This window comes from Raphanus sativus, chromosome 4 (genome assembly GCF_000801105.2).
Source record: "Raphanus sativus cultivar WK10039 chromosome 4, ASM80110v3, whole genome shotgun sequence".
Taxonomy (NCBI): domain Eukaryota; kingdom Viridiplantae; phylum Streptophyta; class Magnoliopsida; order Brassicales; family Brassicaceae; genus Raphanus; species Raphanus sativus.
In genome coordinates this window covers 13,063,902-13,091,418 of record NC_079514.1, presented here as the reverse complement: position 1 = coordinate 13,091,418, position 27,517 = coordinate 13,063,902, and the positions used below count along the sequence as shown (strand labels likewise).

General features: G+C 33.6%; 3 protein-coding genes and 1 long non-coding RNA gene across 5 annotated transcripts; 3 read left to right on the top strand and 1 right to left on the bottom strand.

Annotated features, from left to right (window-relative positions):
* Positions 1-42: 42 nt before the first annotated feature.
* LOC108854001 (uncharacterized) lies at positions 43-1,679 on the top strand. 2 transcript variants are annotated; one of them, XR_001949809.2, is made up of 4 exons: positions 43-525; positions 620-829; positions 971-1,114; positions 1,434-1,679. It is a non-coding gene; the product is annotated as an uncharacterized LOC108854001 (long non-coding RNA). The 2 variants fall into 2 exon arrangements; XR_001949808.2 differs by having other exon boundaries at positions 48-697; positions 770-829.
* A 10,809-nt stretch (positions 1,680-12,488) lies between these two features.
* Positions 12,489-14,084, top strand: LOC108852752 (alkane hydroxylase MAH1-like). The gene has a single exon (XM_018626240.2). It carries the CDS (start codon positions 12,499-12,501, stop codon positions 14,029-14,031), a length of 1,533 nt encoding a protein of 510 aa, XP_018481742.2. The 5' UTR covers positions 12,489-12,498; the 3' UTR covers positions 14,032-14,084.
* Positions 14,085-15,668: 1,584 nt separating this feature from the next.
* LOC108850327 (putative F-box/kelch-repeat protein At4g39756) lies at positions 15,669-16,930 on the bottom strand. Its single transcript, XM_057007397.1, has one exon. It carries the CDS (start codon positions 16,873-16,875, stop codon positions 15,694-15,696), a length of 1,182 nt encoding a protein of 393 aa, XP_056863377.1. The 5' UTR covers positions 16,876-16,930; the 3' UTR covers positions 15,669-15,693.
* Positions 16,931-20,773: 3,843 nt separating this feature from the next.
* Positions 20,774-24,236, top strand: LOC108824948 (MATH domain and coiled-coil domain-containing protein At2g42470-like). The gene is made up of 4 exons (XM_018598306.2): positions 20,774-20,935; positions 23,047-23,210; positions 23,482-23,687; positions 23,782-24,236. Exons 1-4 carry the CDS (start codon positions 20,832-20,834, stop codon positions 24,163-24,165), a joined length of 858 nt encoding a protein of 285 aa, XP_018453808.2. The 5' UTR covers positions 20,774-20,831; the 3' UTR covers positions 24,166-24,236.
* Positions 24,237-27,517: the final 3,281 nt, after the last annotated feature.

The window sequence follows — 27,517 nt, the reverse complement described above, 5'->3', positions numbered from 1 at the left end:
ATATTTAAGTTAGAAAAAAAAAATATTGTGAGACTAAAAAAAAAAAGTCTCACGCTCTGTAGAAACACAAACCCTATTAAAAAAAATACCACTAATACTCTCTCTTCCAGGTGAGTTTGACTCCTAACCCTAGCCACCGCAACCGAGGCCTCACCGCAACCAGATGCAGATCCGATGCCACTGAGATCTTTTCCTCCAACAGAAAGACGAACCCAGGCACCAGTGACTGGCTAGAGGCTTCTGAGTTGTGACTGTTTCCCCGTCGCCTTGTAACGGAAAGAGCCCGCCGTTAGACCTACGAGCCACAAAATTACAGAGTTCTCGTTTAATTGTGTTGTTGTGCAGATTCCGGGAGTTGGTAACCAGTACAGGTACCGGCGAAGCTGTCGAAACCCTAGTGCCTCCAGCAACATTTCTCGTCCTCTTCAGCAAATCCGGCACCACCGAGGAGCTTCTCCGTCTCGTCCCCTGCGCTAACCAAGTAGGAGTATGCAGCTAATCATCGGGAAGAGCTTAATCTTCAAGGTATGACTTTGAGATTAAGTGTTAAGAACCATTAGTGTTTGGGAATGAATCTATTATTGTCTGTTTCTTACATGTCGAGGATTTTATGAAAAAGAGAGATGAGCTTCCTGTTTGTAAAGGAGGAGACTTGAGAAGTTATCTTCAAATTCAGTGCTGGAGAAACGTGTAACAGGTTAGGGAAAACTCTGCTTTAGATCCTATAAGTACTGGTGTACGTTGAAGCTTTGTTTGAATCTATAAACAGGAAGCCGAGGACAATTGGATCAGAGATGATCATGGATCGACTAACTATGCTGCCGATAAGGTTTTAAGTCCTTCTGAAGATTCTCTGTGCTCTCTGAGTTTTAACTTAACCAAAGAGCTTCAGTTCAGACAACAGACCCTAAGGGACTTTCTGTTTTTTTTTTCTTTTATAAGTTGAACTGAGTACTGGTCATATATGCAGGTCTTGGAAATTATCCGAGCCTTGGAAGCATGTGCACAAGTGGACCAGTTGCCTTGCTGTTGAGAAGAAAGAGTGGAAATTTGATACACTGTGATATTTATGACACGCACTCGAGCTGTTATCTTCTGCAACACTAAACGAAAGGTAATCTTTATATACTCTATTTGATTTTTTGTAGGTGTTATCAGGTGTCTCATATTTTCAGCATTGTTATCTTAAGTTGATTTGGAAGCTTGTAAGGTCCTTGAAATTTGTACTCGTTTGTGATAATCTGTAGTTGTCCACTGCTCAATATTTCTCACAATCTCTACCTGCCTGCAGATTTTTAGTAAATTTCTTTGGGTTCTTAATTTATTCTGTGATGCTCTGTAATAAGATTATGGTAGAGCTTGAATTGACATGAGCAACTTTCTTTATCAGGTTTCTCTTGTCATCTATTTAACTTTATTCCTTGTGTGTATAGGTTTGCTTGGTTTCTGCAACTCTTCCTCACGAGATTTTGGAGATGACATCAAATTTTATGACGGAGCCAATGAAGATACTTGTGAAGCGTGATGAGTAGACTCTTGACGGCAAGAGGATTAAGTTTAGATTTTTGGTTTAGTTAAGTTTATCGTTTAGTTTAGGTTCTTTTCTGGTTTTAGTTTGGTAAACTGGAATTTGGTTGTAAACTGATTTTAATTTATAAATAAAATTATTTTTATTTTAATTATAAATCAAATTTTGATTTATTTTTAATTATTTTATTTGAATTATAATTATTGTAGAAACACCTATCATAGCATGAAATATGAAATATCAATCAATTTGTAACAAGAGAAGAACGCTATAGTTAAGTTATTCATATCGTTTATTTATTGCCATCGTATCTGCATATTATATAGCGTTAAAAAAAAAGCTATCGTACATGGGGTATCTATGATGGCTGCCGATGACATAGCATATGAAAAAACGCTATTAAAGGTCTACGATAGCATTTATCGTGAGCTAAGAATGTACATATTTCTTGTAGTGATAACACAGGTTCAGATAGTATAGAATTTATCTATATGGAACAGAACAAATGTTGATTTTAGAAAAAAAACAAAACAGAGGAATAGGATGGCGAACTTCGTCCCTAAAAACCAGATACGGCAACGAGGCCATAGATTTACCAAAAGATTACCTTAGTTTTGACTATATCGCAAATGAAAAATAAGACAACATTAGATGAAGAGAATTGAAGGTAAAATTAAAAATGTACCGTAATTGAGAGATGTGAGATGAATCAACGATCGAAATTGAATAGATACAGATTCACACTATTGTCCGCTGTAACTGTAACACCGTCGTCTGGCTGACAATTTCAGAAGAGTAGTAAAGTGCTTACTTGCAACCAGTGAGAAAGAAGAAAAATTGATTAATCTAACGGAGGTGACGATGGACCACGTCTTTCTTTTAGAATCATTAGTTATTAATTTAGATTATAATTATTTTATAGGTTTTACCGGTAAAATAAAAGGGTAGAATGACAATATTATACAAAAGACACATTGTGTATCGCTATATTAGGTAAATTAACTATCTCATAAATTATGTTTTTTTTTTCTTGGCTACAGCCTAATTTCCCTTCATTATATAGCCCTGCGCTTGGCGCTTGCAAAATAGTCGTCTACTGGGAAGGCTACTGCGGTAACTGACACAGTCACACAAACCACCATTGCCTGTTATCAAATGAAATATTGATTATCAAAGTCACATATTGTTCAAGGAAATATGTATTTGACGGAATAGAATGATGTATAAGAACAAGGCCACTAAAATTTGAGGTGACAAATGGGCCTAATTATTTTAATATATTTCAATATGGAGTCCAAAACATGAATATTTTACTATTGTTTGGCTGAAGTCCGATCACCTGAAAAAGAAAGAAAGAAGAAAAGTCTGATCACTTCAAAATACTATTGTTTCCATATCATGAGGATGACTTTCTTGGATATATACCTCATCGTACATCAGTTATAAAACCTTCACGCATGTATGTGAAACCATTGAAGATTTGTTGGCAACACATACAATAAATAACGTCCTGAGTAGTATTCTATTACTAAAAAAGAAGTATCCAATTAAAAATACCATTAGTTTTCACACTTATTTACATTTAGATGCTACTGACAATTAAATAAAGTATTTATTTAAATTCGTGTTTTTCCAGTTAGATTAATGTGTTTTCATTAATAATATTTTTAATATTGTTGTTTTCTGTTTATTAATGTATTTTCTTAATCTGATTTTACCTTAAAAATGTGATAATGACTTTTTAGCCTTTCTAAAGGAACAAAATCAATAAATTCAAAGTTCAGACTATAATATCATTTTAGTCCATACGTACATAAAAAACCAGAATCTTTATTATATCAATAAAATATAGAAACTAAAATATCGAAACAATTGTAATATTATCTATTGACTATTATTGAATCACCTAATTTGTTTCCAAATTAGTTTTTTCCCTTGCCTTGTAGATCAAAAATTAAATAACATAATTAAAAAATCTAAAGAAAAAATAAGTATAAGTTATTTACTAGGTCAACTAGTAGTTGAACAGATAGTCGGATTTCAGATTTTAACGGTTCTATCAACTTTTTATATAATGGTTTTTTCTAAAACTCAAACCGGAATACATATAGGGTCTTCATATTTTAACTGTTTTATCAAGTTTTTATATAATAGCTTTTTCTAAAACTCAAACCAGAGTACATATAGGTAATCAGATTTACCAGTTTAACTTCAGATCTGAATCGAATTTTAAAACACTGATTATATTACAACAACTCTGTAATAAAAATATAATGTTTTGTACAAATAGAAATTAAAAATTGAATATAAATATCCGCGTGCGCCGGTCATAGTATATAGTTAATTGGTGAGGGTGTGAGGGATGAACTTTTCTTTGTATATGAAGATCATCACAAATTTCATGCAAAATGAAGTCACATTCGTGTGTACATATGTAGGATGGATGAGGATATTCTGACTCCTGACCATTGATTGCTTTCATCATAGACATAGTCATCTTCTTTGAGCTTTAGATTGTGTTCATGACTGAAATTTTTGTCACACCGTCTTCTATCACCTTGAATGAGATCTTTTTTTTTTGCATCCCCTTTAATTAATAATGTTCACCATTTGTGTACTGATTAAAATATCAAAACTTATATACAATATGTCATCCAGTGTGAACCGAACTCTCTTTTCTTTGCTCAGAGATCTGATTATACTGATAGAAATGAAAAACGTTTCACCTAAACTAACTTCTTGGCAGGACCTGCTAATGACAATACAACAACTGAAATCAACCACACTCATTAGTATTCAAATCTACTGAACAGAGCTGCCTCTTTCACTATTAAATAAATTCACAAACGAAAAGGTTTCTCCATGAGCCACATAAGAATGAGAGAAACCAACATTGGATAGCAATCGTCAGTCACTTTCTTCCTTCTAGCTGCAACCTCATCTTGTCTTTTCCTTATCAGAAGAAGACACATCTTTTGTTCATGGTTCAACCTCTGATATGATGAGAAACACCTCTTTGTATCTTTTCATAATTATAGTGAACCGTCGTCGATTTATACCCCAAGCAGGTTAACAACTTTTGACATCCTCAGCGGTTTTGCGATATCAAACCTGACTTTTACCCTTAGGTAGTCTAGTGTCTGAGGATTGAACGGATCAAAACAGACCTCACGAACTGGAGTCACCAGATCGTCCAATGCCGTGATGGCTTCCAACGTGTAATTAATAATTTACCGGAATCTTGCTGATTTGCATTCATGGAGGAATGACCTCATGTAGATAATCATCAGGTGGTTTTTTCACCCATCTTTCAAGGACCAACGCTCACTAGTTGAACGTCTGTACTTCTTTACCTAAGACTTCCAATATATCATGCTCATTGTCAAAAACGAACTAAATCTTTTCCTGAGATAAAACCACTCCTCCGTTTTTTTCTTCTTTCTGCCTTTTTCTCTTGACATGTTGAGAATCAAGCTAGACATCGGTTGACATTAAGGGTTGAGACCTTAGAGTCTTAGACTTAAATTATTTTTCTCGATCGAACTGGAGCCCTGGTAAGTTTGGCATGTCGAAAGGTGTGTCTTCTTCTTCTAGGATAGAGCCATCAAGGCACGATCCATAGCTACAGATATACTGAAGTAACTTTAAAGCCCTACTCGACGAGATTCAATGCTGAGAGTGAAAACCAACTTTGCAAATCGTCTTCAATGCCCACTAACTGAAGAAATTAAGAACCCTAACCCAGCTGCTTAAGATAGGTGCAAAAAGTACCAAATACCAAAAGATAAGTAAACAAGGTTAAGATAGCTTAAAACACGTGGTTTATTCCAACAAACTGTGAAACAGAGAAGATTTGCTTAAAGAGAAGTTAAAACTTTGAACTTTTATTCTTATTCAACTTGTGGCCAATGTTACAACCTCAGTTCCTTTTATACTAAAAAGATTTAACCTAGTTCCCTTTGTCAGCACATGACTCCACACTCAGCCAAACATTCAAAGTTGTTGAACGTCTTAATCTCGTGAGCTGTCAAACCCGTACACAGAGCTCTCTTTTGCTTTGCATCGAATATAGGCGTTTTGACCGTTGAAGACTCATCCTTGGGCTTGATACTTGTTTCTTTACTCTGGGCCTTGCACTTTTGTATTTTGAGGCCCATATTGCTAACACTCCCCCTCAAACTCAGCAGAGGAAGAAGTGACACGCTGAGTTTGAAACGAAGCTTACAGAAACTGTCTTTGCCAAGGGGCTTGGTGAACACGTCGGCGATTTGAAGTGCAGCGGGAACATGTTTGACCTCCAGCATCTTCATAGCAACACGCTCGCGAACGTAGTGAAAATCAACTTCAAAATGCTTAGTATGTTTATGAAACCGGGGATTCGCAGTTAAGCAAACGGCTGATAAGTTGTCACACAGCATGAGAGGAAGTTGTTGCTGTGTCAAGCCCATTGTCTTCAGTAAGTTCTGTAACCAGGCGACTTCAGAAGCAGCAAGAGACATGGTCATGTACTCAGCCTCTGTCGAGGACTTTGATACAGTTTCATGTCGCTTAGCTGACCAAGAAATAATATTTGAGCCAAGAAACGTGCAGAAGCCACCTGTTGAACGTCTTGTGTCTCTACATCCGGCCCAGTCACTGTCACTATAGCATAGAAGAGTAGAGTCTGAGCCTCTGTTGATAGTAATACCCATCTCAGAGGTGCCTTTGACATAGCGCAGTATACGCTTAAGAAGAAGAAAGTCAGACACACTTGGCTGGTGCATCTTTTGACAAATGAAGTTCACTGAGGACTGGAGATCAGGTCTGGTAAGCGTAAGATATTGAAGCTTCCCAGCAAGGCTTCGAAAATATGATGGATCTGAGAAGAACTCGTCCTGACCAGGAAGATGATCAAGCTTCTGTGGTAATGGAGTTGCGACAGGAGCACAATCAATCATACCAGCAACTTCTAATAACTCGTGAGCATATTTCGACTGATTCATAAACAATCCACTGTCAGTGTGATGGACTTGAATGCCAAGGAAGTAATGCACTTCACCCATATCCTTCATACGGAACGCAGAGTTCAGGTTGTGAAGCAACTCGTCAATGAGAGCAAAGTTATTTCCAGTGAGGAGCATATCATCAACGTATAAAAGAAGATAGATAAGATCAGTACCCTGATGATACACAAAGAATGAAGGATCCTGAAAGTTGCACTGAAAACCAAAGCGTAGAAGAAAGTTTGAAAATTTATCAAACCATGCTCTTGGAGCCTGTTTGAGACCGTAAATAGCCTTCTTCAAGCGACAAACATATTCTGGTTTTTCTTTATCTTCAAAACCAGGAGGCTGAACCATGAAGACTGTCTCTTTTAAGTCGCCATGGAGAAAGGCATTTTGCACATCCAACTGTTTTATCTTCCAACCTTTAGTCACAGCTACATGAAGAATGGCACGGATTGTAGCAGTTCGAATCACGGGACTAAATGTCTCTAGAAAGTCAACCCCCTCTTCTTGTTCATTTCCTCTAGCAACGAGTCTTGATCGAAGCTTAGACACAGTTCCATCAGCATGAAGCTTTATCTTGTGAACCCAACCACAACCTATTGGGTTTTGACCTTCTTCTGGAGGAACCAAGTCCCATGTTCCAGTTTCATGCATGTTACCCACTTCAACAGACATTGCATCATTCCAACCTTCATCGTTCAAAGCAGCTTTAAGACTTCTTGGCAGTGTGTAGCTCGATTTGACAGTAAAGAGAGCATACTTCGGATTTGGCTTAAGAATCCCAGACTTAGCTCGAGTAGTCATGGAGTGTTGTGGAGGATCCGGTGCGGGAGGAGCAGGAACATCAGGATCAGACTCTCCATCTGAAGAGACTTCAGAGGACTGACTTGTGTCCTCATGAAGATTATCTTCTCTGTTTGGTGGTTGCAGCAGATGGTGCGGGTCCTGATCCTGCTGAACAACTTGTTGCACCTGCCTGAGAGGAGGAAAATCTTCATCGTTGTGTGCATAAGAGGACGGTTCCTCAACAGCAGACTGTGGAACCTGAGCGACTGAAGATTTTAACCAAGCAGAACGTAGTGGTGTAGCTCCAGCTCCATGATGTGAACTGTATATATCAGAAAAAGGAAAAGACTGCTCATCAAACAAAACGTGGCGACTGATGTAAACTTTCCCGGTTGGGGGATGCAAACATCTGTAACCTTTGTACTTGTCGTTGTAGCCAAGGAACACACAAGGTAATGTTTTAGGATCCAACTTGTTTGTCATGTAGGGTCTGAGATAAGGAAAACACTTGCAGCCAAAGACTCTTAATATGTATACACGGGAGCCTGACCAAACAACTGCTCAAATGGGCTCTTTTTGTCAGGCAAAATAGAGGAAGGGAGCAAGTTACCAAGAAATGTTGCTGTAAAAAGAGCTTCCACCCACAAGTATTGTGGTGTTTTGCTATGATAGAGCATTGCCAAACCCCAACTCGGTAATGTATCTATGTTTTCGTTCTGAAACCCCATTTTGTTGAGGAGTATGAGGACAAGACAGGAGATGTTTGATGCCACGAGATGCCAAGTGCCGAAGAAACTGATTACTGATAAATTCTCCTCCCCCATCGGATTGAAATTGCTTGATTGCAGTCTGAAACTGAGTCTCAACAAGAGTTTGAAAACGCAAGAACACAGTGTAGAAATCAGATTTAAGCTTGAGAGGATAAAACCAAGTGAATTTGGAGAAGTCATCAACAAAAATCACATAATATTTGAAACCTTGGGATGACACAACAGGACTTGGACCCCAAAGATCACAATGAACCTTTTCCAAAGGTTTGCTAGACACAGTTTCTGAAGATAAAAAAGGAAGTTTGCAACTCTTCCCAAGCTGACATGCATCACACAACGATTGACTGACTCTTTTATTTATAACTATGGAACTACGGTTGGATAAAAGTTGAAGGATTTCCTTGTGGGGATGACCCAGCCTTTGGTGCCAAACCCCATCACTTGTTGCCTGCTGTCTGGAAGAGTAGAAGGCTCTAAAGCGCGCTTCCTTCAACATGTAAAGGTCCTTATGTCTGCTTCCTTGTGCTATCACCCTGCTTGTTTCCTTGTCCTTAACACACACAGAGGTAGCATCAAATGTGAACTCACATGGGTAATCTCTTGTGAGTTTAGAAACAGACAGTAAAGATTTAGTAATCGATGGACAAACAAGTACATCTTGAAGAGGCAAAATACCTTGTTGCGTGTGCAAGGCTATGGACCCAACATGAGTGATAGGTAGGAAGTCACCATTTCCTACAATAACCTGATCATTTCCAAGATATGGAGCAGAGGAAGTCAGCTGATTCGGATCGTTGGTGATGTGTGCAGATGCAGCTGAATCTGGATACCATTCTTGACCAGACTGATGTTCTTTGTCGGACAACTTCATAGTGGTAAGAGCGCTGTGTACTGTGTCTGGACTGACGAAGTCTTGATCAAATCTGTTGTAGCAACGAGCCGCTGAGTGACCAAATCGACCACATATCTGACAGGTTGGTCTGTTGCTTGAGGAACCTGAGAACTGCTGACTGAAACCGCGACCACGTGTGGAGTAATTGTTGGAACCTCGACCTCTGTATCCTCCTCTGTTGTTATAACCTCCACGACCACGTGAAGAGTATCCACGTCCAGCATGGAAAGCAAGATGAGGAGTTGCTTCAGGTGGATTATCGAATGTTTTCAGTTTGTCATCGAAAGCTACAAGCTTGAAAACAACATCCTCAAAGTTCATCTCAGCAACTGAGTCCATAGAGTGTTCAATAACAGTACAAATAGACTCATATTCCTTTCCAAGACCAGCTAGAGCTCCATAAATCTTTTCTTGTTCAGACAAAGTACAGCCTATCGAGTCTAACTGGTCACACACGCTCTTAACTTCACCAAGATACTCAGACATTGACTTTTGTCCTTTTGACATACCTTGAAGCTTACGTTGTAGATCCAGTTTCCTCGTTGCTGACACGCGATTGTACTTCTTGCCTAGCGTAAACCACACTTCTTCTGCAGAGTGAAGTCCGTAAACAGATCAGAGAGCCTCTTCAGTAAGGGAACCAAACAACCACGCCATGACCAGTTGGTCCTTTCTCATCCATTTCGCGAACTCTGGGTTGACTTGCTGTGTTTCTTCTCCCTCTATTCTGACTGTGACAGTGGGAGTGGGACGAACGCAAGTTCCATCAACGAACCCTAGAAGCGAGAGACTTGACAAGAAAGATTCAAACTGAGTTTTCCAAAGGAGGTAATTTTTGGAGGAGAGTTTGAGAGTAACACACTGAGTGATACTCAGAGATGGAGTTGAGATAGCTTCCATGTCTTCCATAGCTCTGATACCATATTAGTGATGGGCCTAACTCACACCCAAAAGCTAGCTCAAGAGTGGAGGATTGCCCATACACATATATATTGCCCAAGGATCACATATGTGTCTGATGTGGGACAACTAATAGCCCCTCTCGAGATGTGGGTGGGAAACGGTCCAACGGAAACAGCCCAAGCCCAACATCTCGGACATACCACAGCAAGATGGGCCATTTTTATAGACTACATAGGTAGACAACTATTTATATGGAAAATCATCTGCTGGGCTTAACCATGGGCTCTGATACCATATGAAACAGAGAAGATTTGCTTAAAGAGAAGTTAAAACTTTGAACTTTTATTCTTATTCAACTTGCGGCCAATGTTACAGCCTCAGTTCCTTTTATACTAAAAAGATTTAACCTAGTTCTCTTTGTCAGCACATGACTCCACACTCAGCCAAACATCCAAAGTTGTTGAACGTCTTAATCTCGTGAGCTATCAAACCTGTACACAGAGCTCTCTTTTGCTTTGCATCGAATACAGGCGTTTTGACCGTTGAAGATTCATCCTTGGGTTTGATACTTGTTTCTTTACTCTGGACCTTGCACTTTTGTATTTTGAGACCCATATTGTTAACACAAACCCCGTTTCCAAATAATCCTAACTCTACTTAGAGAGAGAAATATGCCCACAAAGGGTTCCCGACTTCTTCTTCCGATCAAATTGGACCCCAAGCGTGAACACCCAACTACCCCTGTATAAATGTACTAACGTGTCACACATTCTCTTCACATAGTGATGAGTGATCGATACAAAATTTATTTATACAGCTCTTGTTTATATAGATTCCGCGGTTTTAAATGATGTATGAGTCAGTCTTAAAGACTAAAGGCCAACTTCATGTTTAAAACGACTTTCAAACTTAGAATTGAGGCGCTTATTGAACCGACAAAAAATTGACCAAATCTGGTAGTTCTCTAATCAGATAGTTCCTTTATAAAACCAACAATACTTAGGTTCACCTGAACCCCCTGAGGTGAACTTATGAATTCACCTATTTCCTTATTTCAATTAAATTGCCATAAATATTAATGTCACATAAATAAATAAATTATAAATTACAAAAAATAAATTTTAAATCATAAACTCTAAATTCAAACCCTAAATCTAAATCTTAGATCTTAAATTTTAAACCAAACCATAAACCCTAAACCCAAACCTATACCCTAAACCCAAACTATATACCCTAAATCTAAATTTAAATACTAGACCCTAAACTCAAACCATAAACCCTAAACCCAAACTCTAAACCCTAACCCAAACTCTAAACTCTAAATCCTAAACCTTAAACCCAAACTATAAATCATAAACCCCAAATTTTCAAAGAGTTCGGGTTTAAAGTTTAGGATTTAGGGTTTAGAGTTTGGGTTTAGGGTTTAGATTTTGGGTTTAAGGTTTAAGATTTAGGGTTTAGAGTTTGGGTTTAGGGTTTAGAGTTTGGGTTTAGGGTTTATAGTTTGAGTTTAGGGTCTAATATTTAAATTTTGATTTAGGATTTAGGTTATATAGTTTGGGTTTAGGGTATAGGGTTGGGTTTAAGGTTTAAGTTTTGGTTTAAAATTAAAAATCTAAGATTTGGGTTTAGAGTTCGAATTTAGAGTTTATGATTTAAAGTTTACTTCTTTTGTAATTTATAATTTATTTATTTATGTGACATTAATATTTATGGTAATATAATTGAAATAAGGAAATAGGTGAATTTATAAGTTCACCTCATGGGTGAACCTAAATATTTTTCTTATAAAACATTGGTTGTTGTCTGATAACATTTTACTGGTCTCGGAAGTTCTTCAACCATATATTAAAAAGATAAATTTCACTGAAAATTTCTCTTAAAATTGATATTCAAAAACGTATTATTCCATGAGACTTATGAGAAATTGGTCAAAACCTATCCAAGCTAGGATGATATGTTCGATTTATATATAACATATAACGTGCAAATAAATATCTAACGTAATAAACTTTAAATACTTTATCTTATGTTTTTTTTGGTAAATTCATATATTTATTTTATGTATAGCGAACTGTCCATATTGTTTTGGTTAAAATGTAGAATCAGAATTATAGAAAACCGTCATCTCATCATAGTAAAAAAAACTATGTTTTGGATTAACCAAGAGTGTCCAGCGGATTAAAATCCAACGACTCTCTAGACAAAGTTTAGGCTAACTTACAATATCTAGTTATTGAAATCTATATGATCATAATTTTGACGAAGAATAAATGATAAGAGTATTGTATGAAATCCAAAAACAACAACGACATAAAGTCCCAAAACAAACACAAAAACATACACTGATGACGATGAAGTGATGTAAAGTGTTGTTTAACTAAAACACGACTTAATTTGGGAAAAAATGATCAGTGCTTCCTGATTTATGTTCGTCCGTTCTTGCTGGATCAATTCCTGACGAAGGACTATCAGCAAAATAACACTTGAATAGTAAATACTATTATTGCCACAGTACTAAATGCCAAGTCTCAAATATAAATATTATTTTAATATTTGTAGCCTAGGTGTGTATATATATATAAATGAAGGTTAGCTCAAGATCAAATGCACACAAAACAATCTACTCTAATGGCTTTTGTATGCATACCTATCGTTTGCTTTCTCATCTTACTTCCATTTTTCATCAAGAAACCAAATACGAGCTTCATTACGACGAACTGGCCTCTTATCGGGATGCTTCCGGGCCTGTTGATGGTGCTCCACCGGATCTATGATTTCACCGTGGAGCTTCTCGAGAGCTCCAACTTGACATTTCAATTCAAGGGTTCATGGTTGACTGGTATGGATATGTTGGTGACCGTTGATCCAGCTAACATTCACTATATGTCAAGCTCAAACTTCTTGAATTACAACAAAGGCCCTGACTTCAAAGAAGTCTTTGATGTTTTCAATGATGTGATATTCAACGTGGATGCGGAGCTTTGGAAGAATCATAGAAAGGCAGCGGAGGGCAGACTCAAACATCAGGCCTTTCCCGGACTTTCAATGAGTGTCACGCGAAATAAACTCAAGAACGGGCTTGTGCCTGTTTTCGATCATTTTGCAAAGGAAGGGATGGTCCTGAACTTGCAAGATGTGTTCCGGAGATTCACTTTCGACACATCCATGGTTCTAATAACTGGTTCTGATCCTACAAGTCTCTCCATCGACATGCCAGAGAATGAGTTCGACAAGGCTCTTACTGAGGCTATAGGAGGGATTTTGTATAGACATATAAAACCAAGATTCTTGTGGAAGCTACAAAGATGGATGGGATTGGGAATAGAGAAGAAAATGTTAGAAGCTAATGACATTTTCTTTCGTGTGTGTGCCAAATACATATCAGCTAAGAGAGAGGAGGTAAGACTACAAGGCATTAGTCACCATTCCCCTCGTGGAGAGTGTGAAGATTTGTTAACGTCTTACATTAAGCTAGACACAACCAAGTACGAGATCTTGAACCCTAGTGATGATCGATTCCTCAAAGATGTCATCTTGAGTTACATTGTAGCTGGGAGAGATACCGTTACCGCTGCACTTACTTGGTTCTTCTGGCTTCTCTCAGAAAACCCTAACGTGGCGGCCAAGATTCGCCAAGAAATCAACAAGAATCTGCCAAAATCAAATACTGGCCAGGTGAAGTCATCTTTTGACCCCATTGAGCTCAACAAGCTGGTGTACTTACATGGCGCGTTGTCTGAATCAATGAGGTTATACCCACCAGCTCCCTTCGAACGCACGTCTCCCATAAAAACAGATGTGCTTCCAAGTGGGCATAAAGTCGATCCGAACTCCAAAATACTTATCCTTATCTACGCGCTTGGGAGGATGAAAGCTGTATGGGGAGAAGATGCCTCTGAATTTAAACCAGAGAGATGGGTTACCAATACAGGTAGCTTAAGGCATGAACCTTCCTTCAAATTCTTAGCGTTTAATGCTGGCCCGAGAACTTGTCTTGGTAAGCAATTAGCTATGAATCTGATGAAGACAGTTATTGTTGAGATATTACAAAACTATGACATTCATGTCATCAAAGGCCAGAAGATCGAGCCACTTCCCGGTCTTATTCTTCGCATGACGCATGGGCTTAGCGTCACAATTACTAAACGAGATCCAGCTTAGTTCAGTCTATCATAAACTAAATCGTAATATGAGGCATAATAAAACATTAAGAAGCTTATATGCAGATTTCCCTTTGCTACCTTATATGTATATTATGGTTGATGAAATGATGAAAATCAACTTTAATTTATACTATTATTTGCGAAGTGATTTTTCGTAATCGTGATTTCAGGTTAAAAGTATTTTTTTTTTTAATTTCTGCTTTTTTAGAAACATAGTTATGTTTCTAATTCTTGGTCTAATATGAAAAATTTGTAATGAAAATCAATATTTGACTACACTAAAGATCTGACTTTGTGTATGGTATTTTTTTCATCGTCATCACCATTGCCTCTTTCAAGGGCAATCACCGTGCACCAAATGTTCTTGTTTTCACTCTGGCCAGGCTGCTCAAACTTGTCCCACAAGTTTAAGAGTTTCCCACAGTAGTTAACTTGTGCAATAGCACCAGAACAACAATTCCTATTCAATACCTCCAATCCTTTGACCACCCTCCACTCTTGACGCTTTGTGTCATACCACCAACAATCTTTTTCACGATACAAGTACGAAACATTCTCTATTAGACACGTTCGCTCAGCCAGCAGTGCCTTTGCTAAAACACCCCATTTACCTTCGTTTGGATCATAAAATTAATACTCATTCTTGGCACTGCCCCGGAAGCGCTGGTTCCGGAGAAACAACAGGAAGCCTGAAATATGTTAGGTTTATCTAAGCTAGGGATAATCAAACAAACATTCTGGTGGACTTGAGCGGAGGAGAGAGCTCGCCTCACTGAGGATTGTCCAAGTCCAGCTAACAGAACACATCTAAGGCGGAGTAGGTTGCTCCTTACTCTCGAACCGGTCCACCCCATAATCACTGTAGATCCGCGGCCAACGAAGCCATTTCAACCGCTGCTGTTGTTTCTCCAATTTCCTCTCTAAGCAGCGCCGACACACTGATCTCTTTTGAGCAAATAGGTCTAAAGACTCTGATTCTCTTTTGATCTAGCGCTGCTTGCTTGCTTCCAACACAAGCTTCTATACTTGTATAAGTAAGTACTTTACTAGATATATATAGTAAAGAAGACTTTCTATTTTTGAGCAAAAATGTCAAAAACTCTGATTCTCTTTTGACCTAGCGCTGCTTGCTTGCTTCCTACACCTGCTTCACATCTCTTTCTTACTTTTTCTTTTCGTATCTCACTAAGCTACTGTTCGTAATGCTCAACTGCCTTTGTCTCCAGGCTCGATCTTTACTGATGGAGTGTAGCTGAAGCAAAAATAAACAACTCAACCAACTGCCTTTGTCTCCAGGCTCTTCTGTGGTGATATACCCATTTCTGTTTTCGAGTTTTGAAAGTTTTGTTCGCTTATTTTACAATTGTTATATGGGTACTAAAAACTACTTTTTGATATGTCATTAATTTTTCAATTACATGCTTTGATTTTTTTTTCTATGCCTATTCCTAAATGGTGTATATGACTGATTTACATAATCTCGGGTTCTCTTCCATGAGAGAACTTTGGTGATAGTATCTTACACATTGATGTTTACCAAGAACTTAACTCTATATTTTAAACTACTGACTGATGAAAGAATTAATTCTAAAAGCAACAATACAAAGAAAAAGAAAATAAAATAAAGCAACTGGTAGCGGTGAAAACAAAAGCAAAAAACTCAAACCGATTTCACTTGACAACGCAAGAAAACGTATGAACTGGGAACCGTGTGTACAACACTAGCCCACTCAACAATTCCCAAAACATCATCAACAAAACCACTACGTATTTTAAGCGCAATCACCGAACACCAAATCTCCTTGTTTTGAGGATCATGCTTCTCAAACTTTTCCCACAAGATTAAAAGTTTCCCACCGTAGTTAGCTATTGCAATAACCCCAACACAACAATTTTTTTTCAGTACCTCCAAACCTTTGACCATTCTCAAGCTTTGAAGCTTTTTGTCATACCAAAAGAAACCTCTTTTACTACAAATGTACCTAACATGATCTATCTTGCAGTACCTTCTCCAAGTCTTGCATTCTTTTGATGAAACTCCCCATCGACCTTCTTTTGAATCATAATAATGATATTTCTCCTCGCTGCTCTCAATGTATATCCTTCTCCTGGTCACGTCCACTCCCTTAATTAAAGAGGAGCGGAGCTCAGGGCCAGGGTCAGGTAAAGATTCCCAAGTTTGAGTATTTGTATCGAAAACCTCAGCCCAATTCTTGGATTCTTCTGCATCGCAACCACCCATTACATATATTTTCCCATCAAGGGCCCCCGCGACTGCATTCTCTCGACCCACTTTCATTCTAGGGGCTTCACACCATCTGCCTTTAAGTTTACCCCATGGAGCGAGAACCCCTTTATTACGGACCGAGAGTAGGGATGACTTGGGAGAGATACTGTCCTGTTCGAGTTTGTAGTATTTTGAACAAACCTTACCGAGATATGATGCTGGTACACGAGGAGAATATGAAGAGGGTATTTCTACCAACATAGTATTTCTTCCGGTAGAATTATTATTCTCCTCTTCCTCCAATTCATTGATTAGGGTTTGATCAGGTTTTATCCACATGCTGTACCAAGACGGAAGACGGTTGTCGGGTAACTTTAGACAGACATGAAGGACGTGTTCACGTGTTTTGGAGTCACATCGGGCACTGTATAGCTCATTGGAAAAGATGAGAGAGCGGAATCTTTTGGACACTAGGGAGAGTTTAGGGTAGTACGACCTAGATATGAGTGATAAGCAAGTTACAATGATCTCATCTGGAAGCGAAGGAAACGACTGAGACGGCGGAGGATTCGTTGTTATCTTGCTCTGAGGTGCTTCTTCTAGTTCCATCTTCATAGTTAAGAAAACATAACTAGGTTAGGTCTTTTATGGTATCAGCATGTAAAGTACCTTTTGATTTTATTTTTCTGTATAACTGCAAAACTAACCCCTTGAGTAAATCTATCTTATTATATAAAGCTTGGTTCTTCAAAGTTACTAATTAACATGATCGTGACACATGTCACTAAATTTTTTAAGATTGCGACATGTGTTTTAAACTATAATGGTAATTTTCCTTTTTTTATAATTCAAAATTTGTTTTTTATTTATTTTATTAGTATATATATTTTAATTATTTAATTTTAATTTATTCAAATCCTAATCAAAAATATCAAAAACATAAAAATACAACTATTCACATATTAACACAATTTAAAAATAGTAATCTTTGTTTTTAGAAATTTTAATAAGATTATAAATTAAAAAATAGTAATTTTCATTTTTACAAATTCATATATCATTAAATACTAATTTTTCTTTACTAAAATCATGAAGAAAAGATTACTGTAAAGAAATTAAAAATATATATATCAAGAAATATTTAATAGTAATTATCTTTTTTTCCTAAAACTTAGACCAAAAAAATGAAAAAGTATATTGTTAATTTTCTTTTATTCAAATGATAAACTAAAAGGAACTAGGATTATGCACATCTACATATATTGAACTAAACTCACTTATATTTTTCACTTCTCATATTTGATTACCAAACATAATTATTGATTCAAGAAGAGATATAAGGTGAGGTTCAGCCGTTCAGGCATTGATTTCTTTTGTCATTATTGTCATGCTGCTTAAGTTAAAATCTGCTTGCGTATGTTATGGCCACTAATATGATTAGGCGTTTGTGCATACATATGATTATTATCATGCTGTTTACTAATATAATGTTGTTCTAGGTAGTGTAAGTTCATGTCAACGTAAATTTTCCGCTTTTCATTATTGTCTTACGTATGTCATGGCCACTATTATGATTATGCGTTTGTACATACATATGATTATTGCCATGCTGCTTAATATAATGTTGTTTTAGATAATAAGTTCATGTCAGCGTAAAGTTTCTACTTCAATACGTTTAGTTGTGAATATATGCTTATGTGTGTTTGTCCTAATTATTATTTTCTAACTGAAATTGTAATTTAATTTGTTACAATGAATCATATTATATAAAATTTGGTTCTTCAAAGTTACTAATTAACATGATCGGGACATGTGATATGTATTAAACTATCTCAAAATTAAAAATAAATATACAAAGATAATAAAAACGATTTTTGTTATAAATTAAATATATAGTAATTTCCATTTTTAAATCTTAAATAAAATATAATTTCAGAATATTAATTGATAGTAATTTTATTTTAATATTGTGACATGTATTAGAATATCTCATAATTAAATATATAAATACTAATAAAATAAAAAGAATTTATTTAATGAATTTATTTAATGAATTTATTTTAAATAAAATAAAATAAAATCATAGGATTTTAAACGACATGTTAAAATATAACACATCATCCTTTTAATTTGTTATTTTTTTAAAAAGTTAATATGACATGTGATATGTATTAAACTATCTCAAAATTAAAATAAATATACAAAGATAATAAAAACGATTTTTGTTATAAATTAAATATATAGTAATTTCCATTTTTAAATCTTAAATAAAATATAATTTCAGAATATTAATTGATAGTAATTTTATTATAATTAACATGATTAACATGATTGTGACATGTGTCAATAAAAAATTAAGATTGCGACATGTGTCAATACATTTTTTTGTTAAAATTTAAAAGAGATTTAGAAAAGGAAAATTATCATAAAAAGAAATTCTTTTATGGTTTTTTTTAGGATTTTAGAAAAAAAAATTTCTATAACATAGTATAACAAGATTTTATAAATTTTGTTTTTTTTTAAATTCGTTTTAATATCACATACTATTTTTAAAATTTGTATTTGTTAATTAATACTAGATTTTACTATACAAATCTCTTTTATTAGGATTTACAAAATTAAAATTATTATCACAAATTCTTTTATGGTTTTTTTAGGATTTTAGAAAAGAACCAAACTTTATACAATAAGATTTGATTTACGGTCAACAAAAAAATATCCGCACTTCTTAATGCGGATCAAAATCTAGTAATTTTTTTATTTTGGTTGGAGTAGCACTACAAAAAAAAGACTAGATTAAATCAGATAAATAGTATCACAAGAAAAACTGATACTAATTTAAATTACTTATTAGTAAGTGATGTAAAATAGTGTATTTAACATTAATAATAATATTATCGATTAATATAACATCATTTAAATAAAACTGATATTAATTCACATCGTTTCCAAATAATTGACACTAAATATGAAATAGCATCAGTTATTTAACTGATGTTTTATGTAATTTGTATTAGCATCAATTAAAAAATGATGCAACATTTATATCAATATAAAAGTGATGTTAGATAAAAATGGATTTGGAAAAACTGACTCTAATTATCAAGTGTCGTTTGATTTTAGTTTTTGACATCAATTAAATTTATACTAAGCATCAGTTGTGACTGTAATTTTTAAAACACTTCAATATTTTATCAGTGAAAAAACTTTATATAAGAAATTAAAAGGAGAACTGAACCAAAAAGGAAAAAAAAATTAACTAGAGTGTAAATAAATGGCGATAGTCGTATAACTGTTATGCTATAACAAATAAAATCCTTAAAAAATCTCATCTTCCACGTTCTATAACAAATTTTCTATAACTACTCATTCACCATTCATCATGGTTAACTACAATCTTTTCACGTTTTCCTCCACCACTTTTGTAGTTCCAACATGTTTTGCTCTATGTTTCTCTTTACTAGTTGGGGATTTGTGTGCCTACCGCAAACAAATACGGCCATGTTTATTACAGAAGAAGTACTGGTTGTAACCCCAACATCCCAAAACTAAACCAGAGACGGATCCTTCGTCGCTCAAAAAGGTTATCGCTATCTAGGTGTGAGGTTTAAAAGGGTTTGAATCTGCAGATCTGAATAAGAAACTCTTGGAACTTCCGTAAAGACAGGCAGTTGTTTATCTTACACCATGGATTAAGGTTAGTCAATATTAACAAACTCGTGTAAATCTTCACTTTCAAACTCGTGTAAACAAAGCATGATGATTATGATTTTTTTGTAGGAGCAGTTATCAGCTTTAAACACCACCAAACTGGAGAGAAGATACATAACAGAGAACAAGATAAAATCCTACTTTTACCAGAAAAAAAAAGATAAAATCCTATTGAAGAACTTTTACGACTAGTTATGTTTTTACTTTTTTTTAATTCCATTTTTTTCATTTTTGGAGGTTGTTTCTATTTTCTGTAACTCTTTTGTTCTTGATTATATTGTATCTACATTAATTGAAAGAAAAATAAAATGGTTAATGAAAAAGTATTTTGATTTATTTATTTACTGACATGTATATATACTGATATCAATTTTAAATTATATAAAATTATTTAAATTAATAATTTTAAATGATATAATTATTAAATAATTTTCGAAACTGGAATTAAGTTTACATCAGTTATTAATAAATAATTAAATGAATTATTTCTGATTAATGAAAATTATAACATCATTTAGTAATTGATATAAATATTAGCATCATTTTTAGTAACTGATATATATTGATATCACTAATAACAATTGATGCAAATATTTGATATTTTTACATCAGTTATTAATAAAATGATGTAAATTATTTGCATCACCACTTTCAGAGTCATTTATTTAAGTGATGCAAAATTACTTTGTATCATTTATAATTGATACAAAAATACAAAATAAATGATGTTATACATCTATTTTTTTGTAGTGTAGGGTTCTGTAAAACCCTAAAAATATATATATAACAAACTCCTTTTATTACTGGTGCAAAAAGCAACATATTAACTCTCTTTTGCTCGAAACCCGAAGCAATACATAATGGAGAATAAAAAGAAGACGAGTTTCTCGTTTGAGATAGAGAACTTCTGGGAGAAAGTAGATGTGATACGATCTCCTATATTCTTAAGTGGCGGCTGCGAATGGTAACGGATATGTCTATGTGTTTTGATTTTTATTTTTTAAATCTCATTCAACAAAATAACTGTTATTAATTAAAAAAATTTACACTACGGAACAGTTTCAAGTTTTTAATTACAAGATGAAGCACTTATTGCTACTGAGGCAGTTTTTCTTAACAGCTTCCTTTTTTGTCCTAACCCTTTGTCTAACTAAATCTAGTGTTTTAGCGGGAACAGCTCTCCACCACTCATTTTAATTTTTTTTGGACGGTGTAGATCTTGTCTGCTATTTTTGACATGACTTATATCTACCAATTCCTAACCATCCAATTACATCATCTGTCCCACTAACCGACGGCTCAGATTATCTGGGTTTAACCATATCACAGTTCTTTATCAACTTTTCTTATTTTCCTTATTCTAAAAAAAAATTAAAACTTCAGAAAACATCATATTCTTCGGACGGTTTTCTGCTGCAAGAAATATGTTTATTCTGAGAATCAAAACCTACAAGAAGTTGTACATTGTCTGCTAAATGTCACGTTCACAGTATGTACGTATAAACAATGTCTTTTTTACGTAGTGTACATGACTTCACAGTTTGCTTACCATACATGTGTATAGACCCAATGCCCATGCATACATACTGTCCATGAACCACATGTTGTACACGTCACGTACCTGGGTTTGTCTTTGTGTACAATAAAGGATCTTTACAAGTTTGTACTTCAGTGGCCATCCTCCATGGCTTATACAATGTACATGCATGTTTCTGTTCACGCATACAGTAGGGGGCGTCTAATGTACTTTAAGCCCTGCTACACACGTCCACACATTAGTTCCAATGTTCCACAACGTTAAACATGTATATTCCTGTTGGTGTCCATCTGTACAATGTAAAGCGACGTCCATCTGTACAATCGGGTTCGATTTTCATGCATTCAGTTTATACTCAGGTTCACCAATATGTACAATGAAAATACATCTCGTGTACATGTGTTTAGGGTACTCACATCGTAATGTACATTAAAGACATCCATACGTGTATACATTAGTCCCAAAGTCCAACTGCTTTTGCTTTTAAAATGGACATTACATTGTTTGTACATGTGTACAATTAATTTCGATGTCCATGTTTTCAAAGATGTCATGTACACTAATATACAATATAAAGCGACGTCCATGTGTACAATCGGGTTCGACTTTCATGCATTCAGTTTATGCCCAGGTTCACCAACATGTACAATGAACATACATCTCATGTACATGTGTTCAGGGTACTCACATCGTACTGTACATTAAGGACATCCATACGTGTATACATTAGTCCCAATGTCCAACTGCTTTTAAAATGGACATTATGTTGTTTGTACATGTGTACAATTAAGCTCGATGTCCATGTTTTCATAGATGTCACGGTTTGCATACAATACATATCCCATTTCCTTTTTAGCTAGTGTACATGTGTGCAACATGTAATAACCACAAAACGTTCAAATGTACAACCACGTTCTATACTTGTGTCTTGTAAAATGCAATGTCCATGCATACATCAATATCCATGCGCTACAAAGTATACACGGTTCAGACTTGCATCGTGAATGTGTCCATCTGTACATCACTTGAATTCTTTAATGTCCATTCGTACATCACTTTCATCGTGAATGTGTCCATCTTCTACATCGTGTTCTAGCCATCGTAAAATGCGCTCCACGGCCGCCGTTGTTTTGAATCGCTCGACGAAGAACGGAATACCTCTCCAACTTAATCTCCCAAGATATTTCTCTCTAAAAACCTTGGTTTGCGTAAACTGAAAAATAATGGTGAAACTGCAAAATTAAAAAGTCGCTGAACCGTCTCCCAAATTAAAGCGATTTAATTATGTCCCCGGGTCCACAAAATTTTCGAAATTTAAAAACAAGAAAAAAAACAGTTACAAAACCAAACTAAACGAAAGGAAGAAGCTGCGCCGGTTAGGATTTAGTTAGGGGCATTTTGAGTCCTTTCACACATAAACTACCCCACACACTATAACTGCCTTATCATGTAATAAAAATACATAAACTGTCTTAGAGTGAAAATAACTCTATTAATTATCAGCAAAGCGTTTAGTTAATCTGTGTCTTTCTTTTAAGGTTTGTTGGAGTTCTTCCCAAAGGAAGAAAAGATGAAGATCAATACTTGTCTGTGTACCTCGGCGTTGCGAATCCTGAAACGCTCCGACTTGGATGGAAAAGAAGAGCTAGTTTTTCCTTCATTCTGTTGAATCAGTCAGGCAAAGAGCTCTGCAGAAGGCCTGGTAAAAAATATACTAATTACCTTCTATTGTGCACAGGGCCGGCCCTGAGCAATGCGTAATGAAACATTTGCAACAGGCCTCCGAAAAATTTTGAAGAAAATTACATAGACATAAGCCTCCAAAAATTTTTTTTAGGCCCCCAAAATTTTTATTTACATAGACAGTGTAACAGGCCCCCAAAATCTTAGGGCCGGCACTGATTGTGCATGTGTGTGTGTGTTCTGTGCTTAAATATTTTTCAAAACTAATATTTATGTTTTTGGTCTGACAGAACTCTGTAAGTTGTTCTGTGCTTACACCGAAAAATGGGGTAGGTCAAAGGAACTGCCCCTTAAAAAGCTTAAAGAAAAAGGATCTCTGGAGAATAGCAAACTGATCGTTAAGGTAGAAATACAAGTACATGAAGTTGTTGATGAAGGAGGTATAACTGGGAAGGAGATGGTAGATTATATGGGTTTCCGAGTTCTTGTTTCTCAGGTATTTATTTATTAGTTACATGGATGTTTTTTTTTTATATTCTCTTTTCTGATTTTAACATATATATTTTTGCACATGTTGACAATAATGACAGGTTGCTCCAGTGAGTAAGCTTTTGAAGAAACACCGGGACATTGCAGCAAATTTCAGACAAAGGAGTCAACTCGTGAAGACGGCATACATAAATCTTCTCCTCGGCCTTATCGAGACACTGAACAAGCCTGCACACAGCTTCACCGATACTGAGCTATCCAACGCTCGCAGCGAGTTGATGGATCTAACACGAGCAGGATTCAAGGTTGATTGGTTGAAGACAAAGCTTGATAAGCTTTCTCGGGAGAGAAAGAAAGCAAATAGTCATGTCCAAAAACCCGATGATGAACACATCAAATCCGAAGGCTGGCTTGCTCGCTTTTGGAATAAGTGGAAAGTAAGGTTAGGAGGATATGCTCATGTTCCTTATGAAAAAATAGACTAGACGAAATTTTTATAAATATGTCTTTTTCTTTGGTTTTAGTTTTTTTTCTTTCATGTTTCTGTTTTGAGTAATGGTTTTAGCTAAAGATGTAAAAGAGATTGTACCATCCCCCCCCCCCGATCAGTTATCTAAAGAAAACACCAAAATAGTTGTTTAAAAATAGTAATCTTTGTTTTTAGAAATTTTAATATTATTATAAATTAAAAAATAGTAATTTTCATTTTTACAAATTCATATATCATTAAATACTAATTTTCCTTTACTAAAATCATGAAGAAAAGATTACTGTAAAGAAATTAAAAATATATATATCAAAAAATATTTAATAGTAATTATCTTTTTTTCCTAAAACTTAGACCAAAAAAATGAAAAAAGTATAATGTTAATTTTCCTTTATTCAAATGATAAACTAAAAAGAACTAGGATTATTCACATCTACATATATAGAACTAAACTCACTTATATTTTTCACTTCTCATATTTGATTACCAAACATAATTATTGATTTAAGAAGAGATATAAGGTGAGGTTCAGCCGTTCAGGCATTGATTTCTTTTGTCATTATTGTCATGCTGCTTAAGTTAAAATCTGCTTGCGTATGTTATGGCCACTAATATGATTAGGCGTTTGTGCATACATATGATTATTATCATGCTGTTTACTAATATAATGTTGTTCTAGGTAGTGTAAGTTCATGTCAACGTAAATTTTCCGCTTTTCATTATTGTCTTACGTATGTCATGGCCACTATTATGATTATGCGTTTGTACATACATATGATTATTGCCATGCTGCTTAATATAATGTTGTTTTAGATAATAAGTTCATGTCAGCGTAAAGTTTCTACTTCAATACGTTTAGTTGTGAATATATGCTTATGTGTGTTTGTCCTAATTATTATTTTCTAACTGAAATTGTAATTTAATTTGTTACAATGAATCATATTATATAAAATTTTGGTTCTTCAAAGTTACTAATTAACATGATCGCGACATGTGATATGTATTAAACTATCTCAAATTAAAAATAAATATACAAAGATAATAAAACGATTTTTTTTATAAATTAAATATAGTAATTTCCATTTTTAAATCTTAAATAAAATATAATTTCAGAATATTAATTGATAGTAATTTTATTTTAATATTGTGACATGTATTAGAATATCTCATAATTAAATATATAAATACTAATAAAATAAAAAGAATTTATTTAATGAATTTATTTAATGAATTTATTTTAAATAAAATAAAATAAAATCATAGGATTTTAAACGACCTGTTAAAATATAACACATCATCCTTTTAATTTGTTATTTTTTAAAAAAGTTAATATGACATGTGATATGTATTAAACTATCTCAAAATTAAAAATAAATATACAAAGATAATAAAAACGATTTTTGTTATAAATTAAATATATAGTAATTTCCATTTTTAAATCTTAAATAAAATATAATTTCAGAATATTAATTGATAGTAATTTATTTTAATATTGTGACATGTATTAGAATATCTCATAATTAAATATATAAATACTAATAAAAATAAAAGGAATTTATTTAATGAATTTATTTAATGAATTTATTTAAATAAAATAAAATAAAATCATAGGATTTTAAACGACCTGTTAAAATATAACACATCATCCTTTTAATTTGTTATTTTTTTTAAAAGTTAATATTTACAAAAAGTTATTTAAAAAAACGCAATTAATATTATATATATAACATAAACTAACCAAATACATATTAACATTTAACAACTTACTTGAATAAATGGTAATTGTTATAGAAAATGGAAAATCAAAGAAAAAAAATAATAATAATAAAAAAAAATTACTTCTTTTTAGATATAATAAATTACAAAATTAGTGCTAAAGTATCGAAAGTAGAAAAACAGATTATTTTATTATTTTAAAATGTTAATATCTCCAAAAAGATAAAATAAAACGAAATTAATATTATATAATATATAACTTAAACTGATAAAATAAATATTAACCTCTTAAAAATATTAAAAGGAAAATTACTATCAAATAATTATTTACAACTATGTTTTGTTTAGGATTTTAAAAAAGGAAAATTACTATCAAATAATTACTTACATTACTTTTTAACAAAATTTGTTTATGTTATTATCTTAATATATATTTTTAATTATAATATAGATTAACACATGTCGCCAATCTTAAAATTTTATTGACACGTGTCGCGATCATATCTAGTTTATCTTATTTATAAAGCTTGGTCTTCTTCAAAGTTACTAATTAACATGATCGCGACACGTGTCATTAAATTTTTAAGATTGCGACATGTGTTAATCTATATTATAATTAAAATATATATTAAGATAATAACAAAACACAATTTTGTTAAAAAGTAATTGTAAGTATATCTAATAGTAATTTTCCATTTTAAATCTTAAACAAAACATAGTTACAAGTAATTATTTGATAGTAATTTTCCTTTAATATTTTAAAGAGGTTAAAATTCATAATGATATAAAATATATATACTAAGATAACAAAAAAAGAATTTTGAAATAAATTAGTTTTTAAAATTGATTTAATAGTAAAAATGAAATTTTTTAAAAATACTTAATAATATTCTAAAATTACTTAATAGGAAAATTGGTTCTTCAAAGTTGTTAATTAACATGATTGTGACACATGACAATTATACATTTAAAATTGTGATATGTGTTAAACTACTTTATAATTTTAAAAAATATATTAAGATATTAAAAACAATTTTTGGTGAAATTAATTATATAGTAAATTTCCATTTTAAAAATCTTAAACAAAATATTATTTAATAGTAATTTCTTTTTTAAATAATGCGACATGTTTTAGAATATATCATGAATAAAACAATATATACTAAGAAATAAAAACAAAAAACGAATTTTGAAATTATTTAAGAGTAAAAGAAAATTTAAAATTACTTCTTATTATATAAAGCTTGGTTCTTCAAAGTTACTAATTAACATGATCGCGACACGTGTCATTAAAATTTTTAAGATTGCGACATGGGTTAATCTATATTATAATTAAAAATATATATAAGATAATAACAAAAACAAATTTTGTTAAAAAGTAATTGTAAGTATATCTAATAGTAAACAATATATACTAAGAATAAAAACAAAAACGAATTTTAAAATTATTTAAGAGTAAAAAGAAAATTTAAAAAATACTTAATAATATTCTTTTAGAAATATTCTTTTAGATACTTAATAATATTCATATAATATCTCATGATTAAAAATATATATACTAATAAAATTAAAAGAAATTGAAGAAATAATTTTCGTTAATTTAATAGTAAAATTTAATTTAAAAAATATTTTAA